Source organism: Pongo pygmaeus, chromosome 8, assembly GCF_028885625.2.
Source record: "Pongo pygmaeus isolate AG05252 chromosome 8, NHGRI_mPonPyg2-v2.0_pri, whole genome shotgun sequence".
Lineage (NCBI taxonomy): Eukaryota > Metazoa > Chordata > Mammalia > Primates > Hominidae > Pongo > Pongo pygmaeus.
Window position 1 is genome coordinate 74,546,540 of NC_072381.2, and position 15,250 is coordinate 74,561,789.

Here is a 15,250-nt window from a genome sequence, read left to right on the forward strand (position 1 = left end):
ATTATCATTTTGTGTATTTGATGTCTGAAAAGTCAGCTATTAAATATTATTCTTAAGTTGTGTGTTTTTATAATAATGTATTGCTGAAGTCATTATCCACTTTCAAAGTTAGTTTCCCAATAATTTGATGGGGCTAAAATTCTCAAAGAACAAAAATTATCTTCAGTATTTAGTATGTTGAAAAAGATGAAAGAGCTCAGATTAGTTTTAAAATGAAAACAATGGTTTTAATACATTGCTTTAACTACTTTAAGGGTCCGTTTCTTTTATCGTTTTTAAGTTACATTTTATTTATTGTTTGTTTTGAAAAGACAGTATATATTCACATGGTTCAAACATCAAAGCAATTTAAGTACACATTGAGAAGCTTAGTTCTTACATTTGACCACACTATTGTTCCCTCTGCCTATATCCTGTCTAAGTAACTACGCTTGTTAGTTGTTGTTTTTTTGTTTTTGAGAAAGGGTCTCACTTTGGTTGCCCAGGCTGGAGTGCAGTGGTGCAATCTTGGTCACTGCAGCCACAGGCTCCCGGGATCAAGTGATTCTCCTACCTCAGCCTCCTGAGTAGCTGGGACTATAGGTGTGCATGGCTAATGTTTTGTTTTTTTAGTGGAGATGGGGTTTTTGTTGTCCAGGCTGGTCCTGAACTCCTGGACTCAAGCAATCTGCCTGCCTCAGCCTCCCAAAGTACTGGGATTATAGGCATAAGCCACTGCGTCTGGCCTTGTTTGTTTTTTGTTTTGAGACCGTCTTACTGTCTCCCAGGCTTGAGTGCAGTGGCACAATCACGGCTCACTGTAGCCCTGAACTCGTAGGCCCAAGAGATCTTCCCACCTCAATTCCCTGAGTAGTGGAAACTACAAGCATTTGCCCCCATGCCTGGCTAATTTTTAATTTTTTTGTAGAGACAGGGTCTCATTATGTTGCCGAGGCTGGTTTCGAACTCCTGGATTCAAGCCATCCTCCTGCCTTGGCCTCCCAAAGTGCCAGGTGGCGTGAGCCACTGTGCCTGTTTGTTTGTTTTCTGTGTATCTTTCCAAAGTTTTTTTTTTTTTTTTTTTTTTTTGAGACAGTGTCTCACTCTGTCACCCAGGCTGGAGTGCAGTGGTGTGAATTTGGCTCACTGCAATCTCTGCCTCCTGGATTCAGGCAGTTCTCGTAGTGAGATTACAGACACCCATCACCCAGGCTGGTCTCTAACTCCTGGCGTTAAGATCTGTCCACCTCAGCCTCCCAAAGTCCTGGGATTACAGATGTGAGCCACTCTGCCCGACCTATCTTTCCAAAGTTTTTAAAATGTAGATAAAATATTAGCAAATATGAATGTTTTCTTCTTCCTCTTACACAAAAAATAGCAAATCATGTACACTATTTCACATCTTATTTTTTTTTCTTCCCCAATGGATAATATATCCTGGGGATCTTTTTATAACAGTGTGTAGTTTCCTCTTTTCTTGATTTTTTTTTTTTTTAAATTGCAAAGCATAATATTTCAGTGTGTAGATGGAATCTTTTGGATACTGGAGAATTTCCAGTGTTTTGCTATTGTATATAGTGCTGCAAATATATATATACACATACACGGAGGTATATCTGTAGAACAAATTCCTGGAATTGGAATTGCTAGGTCTGAAGGGTGAATGCAAGTGTTTTGTTAGATATTGCCACACTTCTCTTCATAGAGGTTGTACTGTTTTGTTTTTAGACTAACAGTGTACAAGGGTGCCTTTTTCCCCATGAACTGTTATCAAACTTTTTGATTTTTATCAGATGAATAAATGGTATCTTGGTATGTGGGTTTTTTAAAAAACAAATTTAAAAAATACCCTTTCTTTTTAGAGCAGTGTTTTAGGTTCAGGGCAAAACTGAGCAGAAAATAAAGAGTTCCCTTCTACTTCCTGTCCCCTACCATGCACCACCTCCCCAGCTTTCTGGATGTTCTGCAGCACAATGGCACATTTGTTAAAATCAACAAATCTACATTGACATATCATTATCACCCAAATTCCATAGTTTAGCGTTCATTTTTAGTGTTACACATTAAATGGATTTTAACAGATGTATAATGACATGTATCCATCATTGTAATATCATGTAGAATAGTTTCACTGCCCTCAAAATCCCCTGTGCTCTGCCTATTCATCCCTCCCTCTCTGTATCCCCTGGCAACCACTAATTATTTTACTGTCTCCATCATTGTCTTTTCCAGCTTGTCATATAGTTGGGATCATGTGGTTTGTAGCCTTTTCAGATTGGCTTTTTTACTATTAAGTAAATTTCCTCCATGTCTTTTCATGGCTTCGTAGCTCATTTCTTTTTAGCACTAAATATTCCATTGTCTGGATGTACCACAGTTTATCCATTCACCTACTGAAGGACGTCTTGTATGCTTCTGGGTTTTGGCAATTATAAATAAAACTGCTAGAAACTTCCATGTGGGCTGGGTGTGGTGGCTCATGCCTGTAAATCCTAACACTTTGGGAGGCTGAGGTGGGAGGAGCACTTGAACCCAGGAGTTCATGACCAGCCTGGGCAACATAGTGAGACCCTGTTGCTACAGGAAATTAAAAGATTAGCTGGGTATGGTGGCATGTGCTTATAGTCCCAGCTACTCTGGATGCTGAGGTGGGAGGATTGCTTGAGCCTGGGAGGCTGCAGTGAGCCGTGATTATGCCACTGCACTTCAGCCTGGGCAACAGAGTGAGACCCTGTCTCAAAAAAAAAAAAAAATCCATGTGCAGGTGTTTATGTGGACATAAGTGTTTGAGTAAATATCAAGGAATTGGGTCATATGGTAAGAGTATATTTAGTTTTGTAAGAATCTGCCAAACTGTTTTCCAAAGTGGCTGTACCATTTTGCATTCCCACCAGCAATGAAGGAGAGTTCCTGTTGCTTCACGTCCTTGACACCACAACTGGTGTTGTCAGTGTTTTGTCTTGTGGCCGTTCTAATAGGTGTGTAGTGGTATGTTGTTTTAAATTGTAATTCCCATGGGACATAAGTTGAACATATAAGTTAAACATCTGTTTGTATGCCTGCTTGCCATTTGTGTATCTTCCTTGGTGAGGTGTCAGTTTTGGTCTTTTACCTGTTTTTAAAATAGGATTGTTTGTTTTCTTATTGTTGAGTTTTAAGCATTCTTTGTTTACTTTGGCTTAATACTTCTTTATCAGCTGTATCTTTTGCAAATGTTTTCTCCCGGGCTATGGCTTGTCTTCTTACTCTCTTGATAGATTTTTTATTCAAGTTTAACCCATATGGAAAAGTGCAAAATTGAAAATATATGTATAGCTTGATGAGTTTTCTAAGTGAATCTATTATTGGCTTCTCAGTGTAGTTTGAATTTGCATTTCTCTACAGGCCATTTCTGTTTTTTTCTCTGTGAACTTTTGGTTCACATCTCTTACCCACTTGTCATGCGAATTACTGACCTTTTTTCCCTAGAAGTCAATAAAAACTGGGGATGTTATTCTTTTGTCTGAGATGAATAATATTTTTTGTCTCATTTTTTTCATCAGTTTTTTGACTTTGCTGTTGGTTTTGCTATAACAAGTAACTCAGATTTCCTCAAATGGATACATAGACTCTCTTTCTCTTACCTCAGCTCAGGACTCAGCTAGTTTTCACTGTCTTCCAAAATTCTTAATGTTTTTTCTTTTTTTTTTTTCCTGGAGACACGGTCTCCCTCTGTAGCCTATGAAGGAATACAGTGGCGTGATCACAGCTCACTGTAGCTTCAACTGCTTGGGCTCAAGTGATTCTCCCCACTCTGTCTCCCCACAGGGGTGTGCCACCATGCTTGGCTAATTTTTAAAAAAATTATTTGTAGAGACGAGGTCTCACTATGTTGCCCAGGCTGGTCTCAAACTCCTGGGTTCAAGTGATCCTCCCACCTTGGCTTCTGCAAGTGCTGGGATTATAGGTGTGAGCTGCCTCGCCTGGACTATCTTTTAAGGTTTACATAAATAGCTCATATTCCTTTAATGCCTTTTGTATATGTTTATCTTAGCATTTAGTCACAGTCTTTATCTCACCTGCTTTTCCATAGGCTGTAAACTCATTGAGGGCTAGGACGCTTGTTTTATTCTCTCTCTCTCTCCAGTGCTTGGAGCACAAGAAGTGTACAATACAACTGTTTAATATAAATGATTGCTTCTTTGTTTCGTGGATTTTGGTACCTTTGACTTTACAGCCATTGCTATCTTTATAGCTGATGCTATTAATTTGTTATTGTTGAACCAAGCAAGCAGTCTTACTTATGTGTCTTGTCATCCTATCATTTTCTGCTACTTCCTTTGAGGATTGTTCTGGAGAGAACTTGGCTTTTTCTGGAACCTCTGTGAGATAACAGATCTTTTAAACATTTACTTCTTCATAATTAAGATTTATGGGAATGTTTTGATATAAACAAATGATGCTTTACTTCTAAGTATTTTTTCTTTATTTTTTTTGGAACAGTGTGTGTCATATCTTGCTTGCCTTTTTTGTTTTTGTATGTTTCTGTAAAATACTTTTTTAAAAGCTATACAAAAAATGAGATATTAGTGTAATAAACTTCCATGTACTGGAAGCTTCAGGAGTAGGTAAGTACTTAATACATCATTAGAGTTGTGCAGGTTCCTAGAGGCTATCTAGGGCTAACCTCCCGCTCCAGAATGCAAGATAGTAATCTAGATACAATTTGAATTTCTGTATAGATAGGAATTTCAGCCTCTTTGGTTCAGTCTGTTTCATTATTGAACAGCTGCATTTGTAAATTGAGCTAAACTATGCCTCTGAAGAAACCCTAATTGATCCAGTTTTAACCACTTTCAACATTAAGACTTTTAGTTTGTTGAAGACAATGATTATAGCTTTCTTATTAAGCTGAAAGAAAGTTAATTTTAAATGGCGTCTTTTAAAAAACTTGTGATACTAGTAAAAAAAAAACTGACAAACACATCTTGAGGACTAAGAGAAACAAATTCACTTTCCTTATTGATTTGTCAGTTGATGGCTACTGGTAGTAGGGCCAGTATTTTAAGGGCCAATATTTTAAGTTAATTTCTGATTTAAAACTTGAACATATTTTAACCACATGTATCTTTTGATATTAAGTTGGCAGTCCACAAATGGAAACCCTGTCAGTCATGGTTTACTGCTTTTCAGTTCTCTACTCACCGTATCTAATAGATGCTTTATTTATGAGATCTTTAAAAAATTTGTTTTCCATTCAGAAATTACTAATTCAGATTATTTCCTTAATTTCTTTTTTTTTATCTTGAGACAGGGTCTGGCTCTGTCACCCAGGCTGGAGTGCAGTGGCATGATCTTGGCTTACTGCAGCCTCCATCTCCCAGATTCAAGCGATTCTCCTGTTTCAGCCTCCCGAATAGCTGGGATCACAGGCGTGCACCACCACACACCCAGCTAATTTTTGTATTTTTAGTAGAGACGGGGTTTCACCGTTTTGGCCAGGCTGGTCTTGAACTCCTGACCTAAAGCGATCCGCCCTCCTTGGACTCCCAAAATGCTGGTATTATGGGCGTGAGCCAGCACACCGTGCCTATTTCCTTAATTTGAGAATCACTTCATGGCAGCATATACATTGTAATATATGTGTCAGTTATGATCTTATTGTTAAAATCAAGCAGCCCAGGTTATTTAAACGATTTCTTCTTTTTTTTTCACCTGGACTCTTTTATTAGTGATAGATTTGAATAGAAGGTACATTCTGAGAGAATCTTTATAAACCCTTAACTTCTTTCCAAAATGTTCAGGTCACTTAATATTCTGAGTTGATTATGCCCTATGATATATTTATCTGTGGTTTACCACAATGAGAATTATGTGTGGAACATATTTGTTGAATAGTTCAAAATAACTGGTTATATCTAGTGTGTGTTAAAGCATTTCTTTAGCTTGTTTGTATAAAATGAAGAATGTGTTTTGTTCTTATTGGAAGTTCAAAACTAGAATGCAATATCTTTTGCCTTGATTTCTGTACTAGAATGCAATATTTCTCTTCTTGATTTCTGTAGAGCAGGTTGTTGCCCTGGATGCCCAAAATATTGTAGCTGTTTCATGTGGAGAAGCTCATACGTTAGCACTAAATGACAAAGGCCAGGTGTATGCGTGGGGTCTGGATTCTGATGGACAGCTTGGCCTGGTAGGATCAGAGGAATGCATCAGAGTACCCAGGTAACAAAGGTGACCAGAAAGAGGTCCTTAACAATCTTTTAAAATAAATTTGTTAATCTAAATTGTTCTGCTTATCTTTGGGCATTTAAGAGTTGACATCTCATTATTTCTCCCCTTTGAGTCCTTTGATAAGAGTTTGGTTCTTGCTTATTATGTTGATTGAGCTATTGATTGGTTTGCTATTTTTATATACTCTATATTTTTTCTATAATCAATAGAACTTATGTCTGTAAAAAAAGGATAGGGAATACTTGCTTCATTACAAATTTTTTTAGTGGGTTATACTAATTTGAACTACTGCTATCTTGAGTATTCCTGCTATTGAAATATTAATTAAATATTGGTTTGTTGAATGTTTTTCACTAACTTGTCTTTTTTTTAGTCTTTATTGTTTCTGTTGAATATAGAAGTCCAACATGCTTCCTGTAAAAAGAATTTAGTCACTTTCCACTTTTTACATAGCAGTGAGCACAATTTAATTAATTCATCATATAATTATTTCACAATTAAAAAATAAGCAGTGCCTCATCAATGTTTTAGTCTTACACAGTTACATAGGGCATAATCCTTTTTTGTTTGTTTGTTTTTGAGACAGAGTCTCGCACTGTTGCCGGGGTTGGAGTGCAATGGTGTGATCTCGGCTCACTGCAACCTCCATCTCCTGGTTTCAAGCAATTCACCTGCCTCAGGCTCCCGAGTAGCTGGGATTACAGGCGCCCACCACCACGACCGGCTAATGTTTTGTATTTTTAGTAGAGATGGGGTTTCACCATGTTGGCCAGGCTGGTCTTGAACTCCTGACCTCGAGATCTGCCCACTTTGGCCTCCCAAAGTACTCATGATTATAGGCGTGAGGCATTGTGCCTGGCTAATCATTGTTTTAATATTAAAAACTCTTAACAGCATGAATTACATAGGTAAAAGTATACAGATTTCAGTATTCAGTTTATTTCAGATACATGAATAATACATTAACTCATACTTAGTTTTAAAATTTACACAAATTCTGACCTCTTTAAACTCTTTTGTTCTTTTTCCTAGTAATAGTAATTCTTATAGAACAGGATTTTAAATTTAAGATTTTTAAAAAACTGTGTTTAAGATGAAAAGAAATTTGCGTGTTAGATCTTCTGAGTCAGTATTCTCAAAACCATGATTCATGGCAAAACTTTCTAGTTTCCTTTATTTTTACTCTACCAGTCTGATGATCCTTAAACTTTTGTTGCTGTTCACTTTTAAGGGACTTTAGTCAGTAATACATAGGTAGATAATAAATGGAAAGAAAGTTAATTATAAGGAGAGAATTTTATTATGTATAAAATTTATATGAGGGTTGTCCAATAATAACAACTATGAACCTGGATGGGGACCTGAAAGAGAATTTACTTGAGTTCTTTGGTTTAAATATCTTTATTTTTGTATGTGCTCAACATCTGTATTAACTTTAAGCTGTATGTTAAAGTATTTCTGCTTTTCATCCTTCTCAGTTTTTCTAAATTTTATGGCTTGATCTGATTTGTTGTAACATATACATAGTTTTTACTGATATTACCAGGTTTTAAAGGGCCATTGAGTATTTCAGTGGGAATTTTTTTATAAAAGGAAGAAGCCAAGTGAGTTTTGGTTTTAATTTCAGTACCAAATCATTTTTTAGATGTAAGGCTTTTTCTAGGTGGCTTAGAGATGTCAGCCAGCTTTGTAAATTTTACATATAGTATCTATAAACAGATTTCCAAAAATTGGTGTTTATAGATTTTTGTTTGTTTGTTTTTTGAGACAAGGTCTCACTGTGTCACCCAGGCTGGTGTGCAGGGGCATGCTCACAGCTCACTGCAGCCTCGACCTCCTGGGCTCAAGCAATCCTCCCACCACAGCCTCCCTAGTAGGTGCGACTATAGGCGTGCACCACTATGCTTGGCCAATTTTGTATTTTTTGTAGAGACGGAGTTTCACCATGCTGCCCATCTGGTCTCAAATTCCTGGACTCAAGGGATTCACCGGCTTTGGCCTCCCAAAGTGTTGAGATTACAGGCGTGAGCCACTGTGTCCTGCCTAGTGTTTATAGATTTTCGTAAGAGTAATCAGAATAGGCTGGGCATGGTGGCTCACACCTGTAATCCCAGCACTTTGGGAGGCTGAGGTGGGTGAATCACAAGGTCAGGAGTTCAATACCAGCCTGGCCAAGAAGGTGAAACCCTGTCTCTTCTAAAAATACAAAAAATTAGCCAGGCAGGCGCCTGTAATCCAAGCTACTCAGTAGGCTGAGGCAGAGAATTGCTTGAACCTGGGAGGCGGAGGTTGCAGTGAGCCGAGATTGTACCATTGCACTCCAGCCTGGGTGACAGAGCGAGACTCCATCTCAAAAAATAAAAAAAAGAGTAATCAGAAAAGTGAAGATTCGCATTAGGTTATACTTCTGTGACAACAAAACCCATTTTTAATGCCAGTGGATGGATAATATTAAAGAAGAATGTGAAATTAATAATAGGATATAACTGAAACAGTTTGATAATGAATTGTTTCCTACTTCTAATTTTGTTTTGTTTTGAAGTCACTACTTTGGGAAAGACCAAGTATTTTAAATAGTGTCTGTAGACCTGCATTTCTGGCTAGATTTTAATATAGAATATATATTACACCATTTTATTGAAAAAATTAACCCAAATTTTATTATCTTAGTTTAATATAAGTGGAAACACATAACTTTGCACACAGACTTCAGAAAAATAATTGTTGGCAATAAAGTTGTAATTTATCTTTTAAAAGTTCTGTTTCTTGGACATATACATTAAAAAATTATGGCAAGATAGTATAAGATTATTATTTTTGTGAGTACAGCAATTTCTGGACTATACAAACTAAACATATTTGAATTATTAGCTTGGTCAAAAATATAATTTATTTTCTTGTTATTCATTTTAAAATATATTACAATTCTTGCCTAATTTTAGCATCTGAAAATGTGGAACATTATAGATTAAAAAGAAAAATTAAAGAGTAGTTTTTAATGGTATAGACTGGATCAGTTGTTAGTCTAAATTTTTCATTTTTTTTTAAACCTACTCCCCTATTCTGAGATAAATTTTTCAAAATTGAAATGAGTTGGTGTTAAGATTTTTCTTAAATAACTAGGAAAGTTGTGGCTTAACTGGAAAATAGAAAATTGGTAATTGTGTTTAATTGCAAAATATTTAATGCTTTAGCTCCTCAAATGTTTAATTAAATAATATAAACTTTGTACTAATCGTTAACATTAGTGGTTGGAATTTTGTCTTCAGAAACATAACTAGCAATGCTTGATTTCTGCCTGTATTGCTGCTATGCGTTAAGTTGGAAAAACAGAAGAATACAACAGTATACATATTCCATAATTAATATGCTTTAGCAGAGTCCCAAAGGAAGGGTATATAAATCTTGTCTCCAATGCATGTGTGTGTGTGTATATATTTTTTTAATTTACACAATTTATTCTGGCTTCTTTTTCTTTTTTTCTTTTTCTTTTTTTGAGATGGAATTTCACTCTGTCCCCCAGGCTGGATTGCAGTGGCGCAATCTTGGCTCACTGCAACCTCCGCCTCCTGGGTTCAAGCCATTCTCCTGCCTCAGCCTCCCAAGTAGCTGGGACTACAGGCGCCCATCACCATGCCCAGCTAATTTTTGTATTTTCAGTAGAGATGGGGTTTCGCCATTTTGGCCAGGCTGGTCTTGAACTCCTGACCTTATGATCTGCTCACCTCGGCCCCCCAAAGTGCTAGGATTACAGGCTTGAGCCACCACACCCAGCCTTTCTTTTGCTTTTCTGTTCGGTGTATTTGAATATTCAAAAATTAGAAATGATTAAACACATTATCTTTTTTATGTGACAAAGGGGATTACTTTTGATGAGTTCTAACAAATTTAATTATTTTCTGATTTATCTCTTTAGGAAAAATGGAACATGGGAAGCCTTGTTTTACCATTCACAGTATTTTTTAATTTTTAAAAGCTAAAACAGGAAACAAAGCCAATATCCCCCATTCTTCAGGATATTAATACATTTATATGAAGATGAAAGGGGATAGTTTTTTCTTTAACACAGTAATGACACAGAAGAATATATTTCTGGTCTCTGTAGCATATAATGGTAAAAGATATTAGCATTTATGTGTATTACAAGCCTTAGGTTAGTATTTTGGAAAGGAGAGTAACTGAGTATAAATTGCTATGCAAATTTAGAAAATTTTTGGCAAATTTTATGACTAATACTAAAGCCTCCAAGACCTTACAAATGTATTTATCCTTTAACAGTATATTCATTACATACTATTAATTAGGCACTATAGTAGGTGCCAGGCATTATCATGGGTGTAAGACACATAGTCTGCCTTCACAGAACTTACTGTTTAGCAGAGGAGACAAATATTAAACGAATAGGTACCCGTGGTTAGTAGCGATAAATGTTCTGAAGGAAAAAACATACAGTACTGTGAGAATGTAGTATTTTGAAATGTTTCATTTGTAAAATTGTACTTGATACCCGGAATAGTGTTTTTTTTCCTAAAATACTTAATATGCTGAACAGGTCAATGTATCATCTGCCTAGTATGCATAAGCAATAACAGTAGATGTTTAGTAATTTGAGCACAGTTGTGTATGTTCATGTATTTTTTATTCCTTACTCTGTTTGCATCGCCAGTGTTTGATTTTGCTATTTCAAAGAAATGGCATTTTGTTGAGTTTGAAAATTTGAAGGTGCATTGGATCCTGCTAATTTGTTGGATTCTGCTAAATTGTAGCAGTACAACTCTCAAGTTTTGTAGTTAAGAGCGTAACTTCACTAAATAAAAATATTTTTAATACAATAATATGGAATCAGAGTAACTCTCCTTTTTCCTGCTCAAAATTTGATTTGCTGAAGCTGCCTCCCGAAAATCATGTGTGTCGACTCTCTGGTCAGAATTTGCTCCGGACTCTCTTATGGCAGAATCAGGTCAGGTGACAGTATCAGGTAAAGGGAAATAAGAAACATATTGTGTACCTCCCCATCCCCCGTTTTTTCATTTTTCCTTTTCTTTCTTTTTTTTTTTTTTGAGACAGGGTCTTACTCTATCGCCCATTCTGGAGTGAGTGCAACGGTGTGATCTTGGCTCACTGTAGCCTCTGCCTCCCGGGTCCAAGTCATTTTCCTGCCTCAGCTTCCCGAGTAGCTGGGACTACAGCGTGCCACCACACCTGGCTAATTTTTTTTTTTTTTTTTGTATTTTCAGTAGAGACAGTGTTTCACCAGGTTGGCCAGGCTGGTCTCGAACTCCTGACTGACCTCAAGTGATCTGCCTACCTTGGTCTCCAAAAGTGCTGGGATTACAGTAACCCACCTGTAATCCGCATCTGGCATTCCCCCTTTTTTTTCTTGAAAACATTCATTCAGGAAAAACAGTAACATGACCAGGCAAAGGGAAAGAACCAATGGAGATGCTGGGATGGTTGATGTACATACAAAGTTAATTGAGTTTTGTAATGTTTTAAAAATGAGCCTTTAAAATTGCGTTGTGGATAAACAAAACTTGGGAAAGGGGGGAAGGAAATTACGAAAGTCTAAGGACAAAATACAAGAGAGAAGAAAATAAAACTTAACATATTAGTAATGATTGTTATAACTGTGAATTGAGTAAATTTCCCTAGTAAAAAAATCAAATGTCCCTGATTTAGATGTAAAGCAAAAGGATAGTTTGTAAGAATAGGTTTCATAATTTGAGAGTTGGTAGAACATATAAGAATCCCTGTTGGTTCTTAAGAAACCCGATAAAGGAGAACGTACATTAAACTAGGCAAAACACCAATTTTAGACAAATTAGATAATGTACATTTGCTTTCCAGATGTATTGCCAAGTTTCTAACTGTAAGCTGATGATTTAAAAACACGTTTTTATAATGAAAGAAAACATTTGAATTATAAGAGCACTCTGAGGAGTACTTGAGGTATGAGTATAGATCACTTTGCTTAAATACCGTCTTTCCAAGATGTGTTCTTATCACCGCTTTTAATTTTTTTTTTGTATCTAGCTCTTGTTTACTGATTTTAGCATAAATTTTTGGTACGCTAAAATTGAGCTTGTATAAAAAAATAATATGACCTATGTGCATATAGTAGGCCATCAATAAATAACATAAATAGCATTCAAGATCAATTTGTTAAATGGAATTAACTGGTCTTGATCTGTCTTCTTCTTTTCTAGAAATATTAAAAGTTTATCAGATATCCAGATTGTACAGGTTGCTTGTGGTTACTATCATTCACTTGCACTTTCTAAAGGTAAGCATTAGTTTTTATTTCTCTTCAGTTTTATTACTTGGTACTTTTTTGATTGTGCATATAGTTCTCCGGCTTTGCTTATTTTTCTGCAAGATTGCCCTGGTTCTTGATCCTTTTCATTTCCATGTAACTTTTAGAATTAGCTTGTCAGTCTGTACACACATATACACACACAAACACACACACACACTGCTAGGAATTTGATTGGGATTTCATTGTCTCTATAAATCAATTCAAGGAAAATCTTTACAATATTGAACCTTTCAATTCTAGAACACGGTATATTTGTCCATTTAAGCCTCCCTTTAATTTTTTCCATTAGCATTTTGTTTTCTCTGGACAGGTCTTATACACCTTCGGTTAGACTTTCCCCTAGGTATTTTATTTTTTGTTGTTGTGAATGGTGTCATTTTTCGTTTATTATATAGACATGAAATTGATTTTTGTGTCTGTTTATTAAATAGTTAAAAACTCTTCATAGCTGCAACTGGGGAGGATTGCTTCCCCAATCTCATTTAATCTCATAGATGAACTTTCTATGCATAGAAATAAAGAAGGCTAAACATCATATTTATTAGCTTTGTTTGCATTCCTCTCTTACCAGTTTAACTTCCTAGTATCCTAGCTAAGGATTGGAACATGGGCTAGTAAAGAATCTGCCATATGTATGTTTTTTACCATTAAAATAAATAGGTTTGCTGGGCGTGGTGGCTCACGCCTGTAATCCCAGCACTTTGGGAGGCCGAGATGGGCAGGTCACCTGAGTTCAGGAGTTCAAGACCAGCCTGGCCAACGTGGTAAAACCCTGTGCCTACTAAAAATACAAAAAATTTGCCGAGTGTGGTGGCATGCATGCATCTGTAGTCCCAGCTACTTGGGAGGCTGAGGCAGGAGAATCGCTTGAACCCAGGAGGCGGAGGTTGCAGGGAGCCAAGATCACAGCACTACACTCCAGCCTGGGCGACAGAGCGAGACTCTGTCTCAAGAAAAAAAAAGAAGAAATAGGTTCCATTTGCTCCATTGTTACTATTTAATGTTACTATTTAGTGAAGCCTACTACAAATAAAACACTAGGAACCATGGGGAAGCACAGATAAATTAAGAGACAGGTTTAGGGATCATACAATCTAGTGAAAGAGACAGACATCCAAGTAAATAACTGTAGTCTGAGGCAGAAAAAAATATGTACTATTTCAGACAAGGTAAAAGTAAAATGCTGTGACAATGATATAATTGTTTCTAATTGATATAATTGGTAACAGTAAGGAGTGGATTAGTATTTGATGCAAGTCTTTAAAGATTTATTAAAGATTAATTTTTTATTAATAATTGGAGAAATGTTGAGAAGAACAAGGAGAAATGTTGAGTGGCTAAGGGGGTTGTGCTGGTGTAAAGGCATAGAGTTAAGAAAGTGGTGCATTTGAATATTGGCATGTAGCTTTATGTGGGTGTTGTGAGGGAGTGGGAGACATACTCATACTTCAGTTTAGGCTGAAATAAAAAGAGAAATCTGTTATAAAGGGCCTTAAATGTCATATTAAGGAATTTGGACTTCTATAGGCAGTTAGGAACATGGAATCTCTGTGTATTCTTTGTTGTTTTGCCAACTCCTCTTTTGATATTTTGGTAGGTGGATCTAACATAAATTTAAACTCAAAGGTTTTACTGAGGACAGTTTTTCATATTGTCCTTTTTTTGTTGTTGTTGTTTACTCAAGCTTTATGGTGTAGGCAATATCTTACTCATTTGCTAAACTTTTTTTTTTGAGATGGAGTCTCCCTCTGTCACCCAGGCTGGAGTGCAGTGGCGTGATCTCGGCTTAGTGCAAGCTCCGCCTCCTGGGTTCATGCCATTCTCTTGCCTCCTGAGAGTCCCCCTGAGTAGCTGGGACTACAGGTGCCTGCCACCACGCCTGGCTAAGTTTTTGCATTTTTTTTAGTAGAGGTGGAGTTTCACCGTGTTAGCCAGGATGGTCTCGATCTCCTGACCTGATGATCCTCCCACCTCAGCCTCCCAAGGTGCTGGGATTACAGGCGTGAGCCACTGCGCCCAGCCACTAAACATTTTTTAGAGCCCTTAGTATGAACTAGGCATACTACAGTATACAGTAATAAGCAGTATACTACTTACTAGCCCTCGTGATATAGTCATTCAAATAATGATATAATTACATACTATGATAAGGGCTATAAAGAAAAACTTCAGGGTATTTAGAACATAGGACAGTGGTACTGACCTAATCTGGGAGATCAGGGAAGGAAGGCTCCTGCTGGGAGAGAGTTGAAATGAACTGGACAAAGATGAGGGAAAGGTTTAGGTAGAGAGAACAGCAAGTGTGTGAGAACTGGCCATTGGAGAATATAAAGGAAGGCAATATGGCTAGAGTGTAGTGAGTGACTGATATGAGAAGAGATTGGAAACATAGGTAGATCATACAGCACCTTATAGGCCTTGTTTAAAGTGTTTATCCCAAGAGCAATGAGAAAGCACTGAAATATATTTTTGGGGTGAGCAATATTATCAAATCTGCATTTTTACAATATCTCTATGCATGTATACAAATGTCTATTTATATGTGCATAGAACATTTCTTGAAGGACTTACCAGTAATTGGTAAGAGTGGTTGTCCCAGGCTGGGTGCGGTAACTCATGCCTGTAATCTTAGCACTTTGGGAGGCCGAGGTGGGCAGATCACTAGGTCAGGAGTTCGAGACCAGCCTGGCCAACACGGTGAAACCCTGTCTCTACTAAAAATATTTTTTTAAAAATTAGCCA

General features: G+C 36.9%; 1 protein-coding gene across 16 annotated transcripts in view; it reads left to right on the forward strand.

Annotated features, from left to right (window-relative positions):
* HERC4 (HECT and RLD domain containing E3 ubiquitin protein ligase 4) overlaps positions 1-15,250 on the forward strand; it is a 153,913-nt gene that overhangs the window by 24,351 nt on the left and 114,312 nt on the right. For 8 of the 16 annotated variants that reach the window (XR_010127504.1, XM_054436712.2, XM_054436709.2 and 5 more), the window contains 3 exons: positions 6,024-6,183; positions 11,081-11,152; positions 12,399-12,475. Coding sequence is in view for 15 of the 16 variants with exons in the window: in XM_054436712.2 (XP_054292687.1) it covers positions 6,024-6,183; positions 11,081-11,152; positions 12,399-12,475 (309 nt within the window). In the remaining variant the exon portion in view is untranslated. The remainder of the gene's footprint in view (positions 1-6,023; positions 6,184-11,080; positions 11,153-12,398; positions 12,476-15,250) is intronic. The other 8 variants (XM_054436715.2, XM_054436713.2, XM_063670568.1 and 5 more) reach the window with 1 other exon arrangement.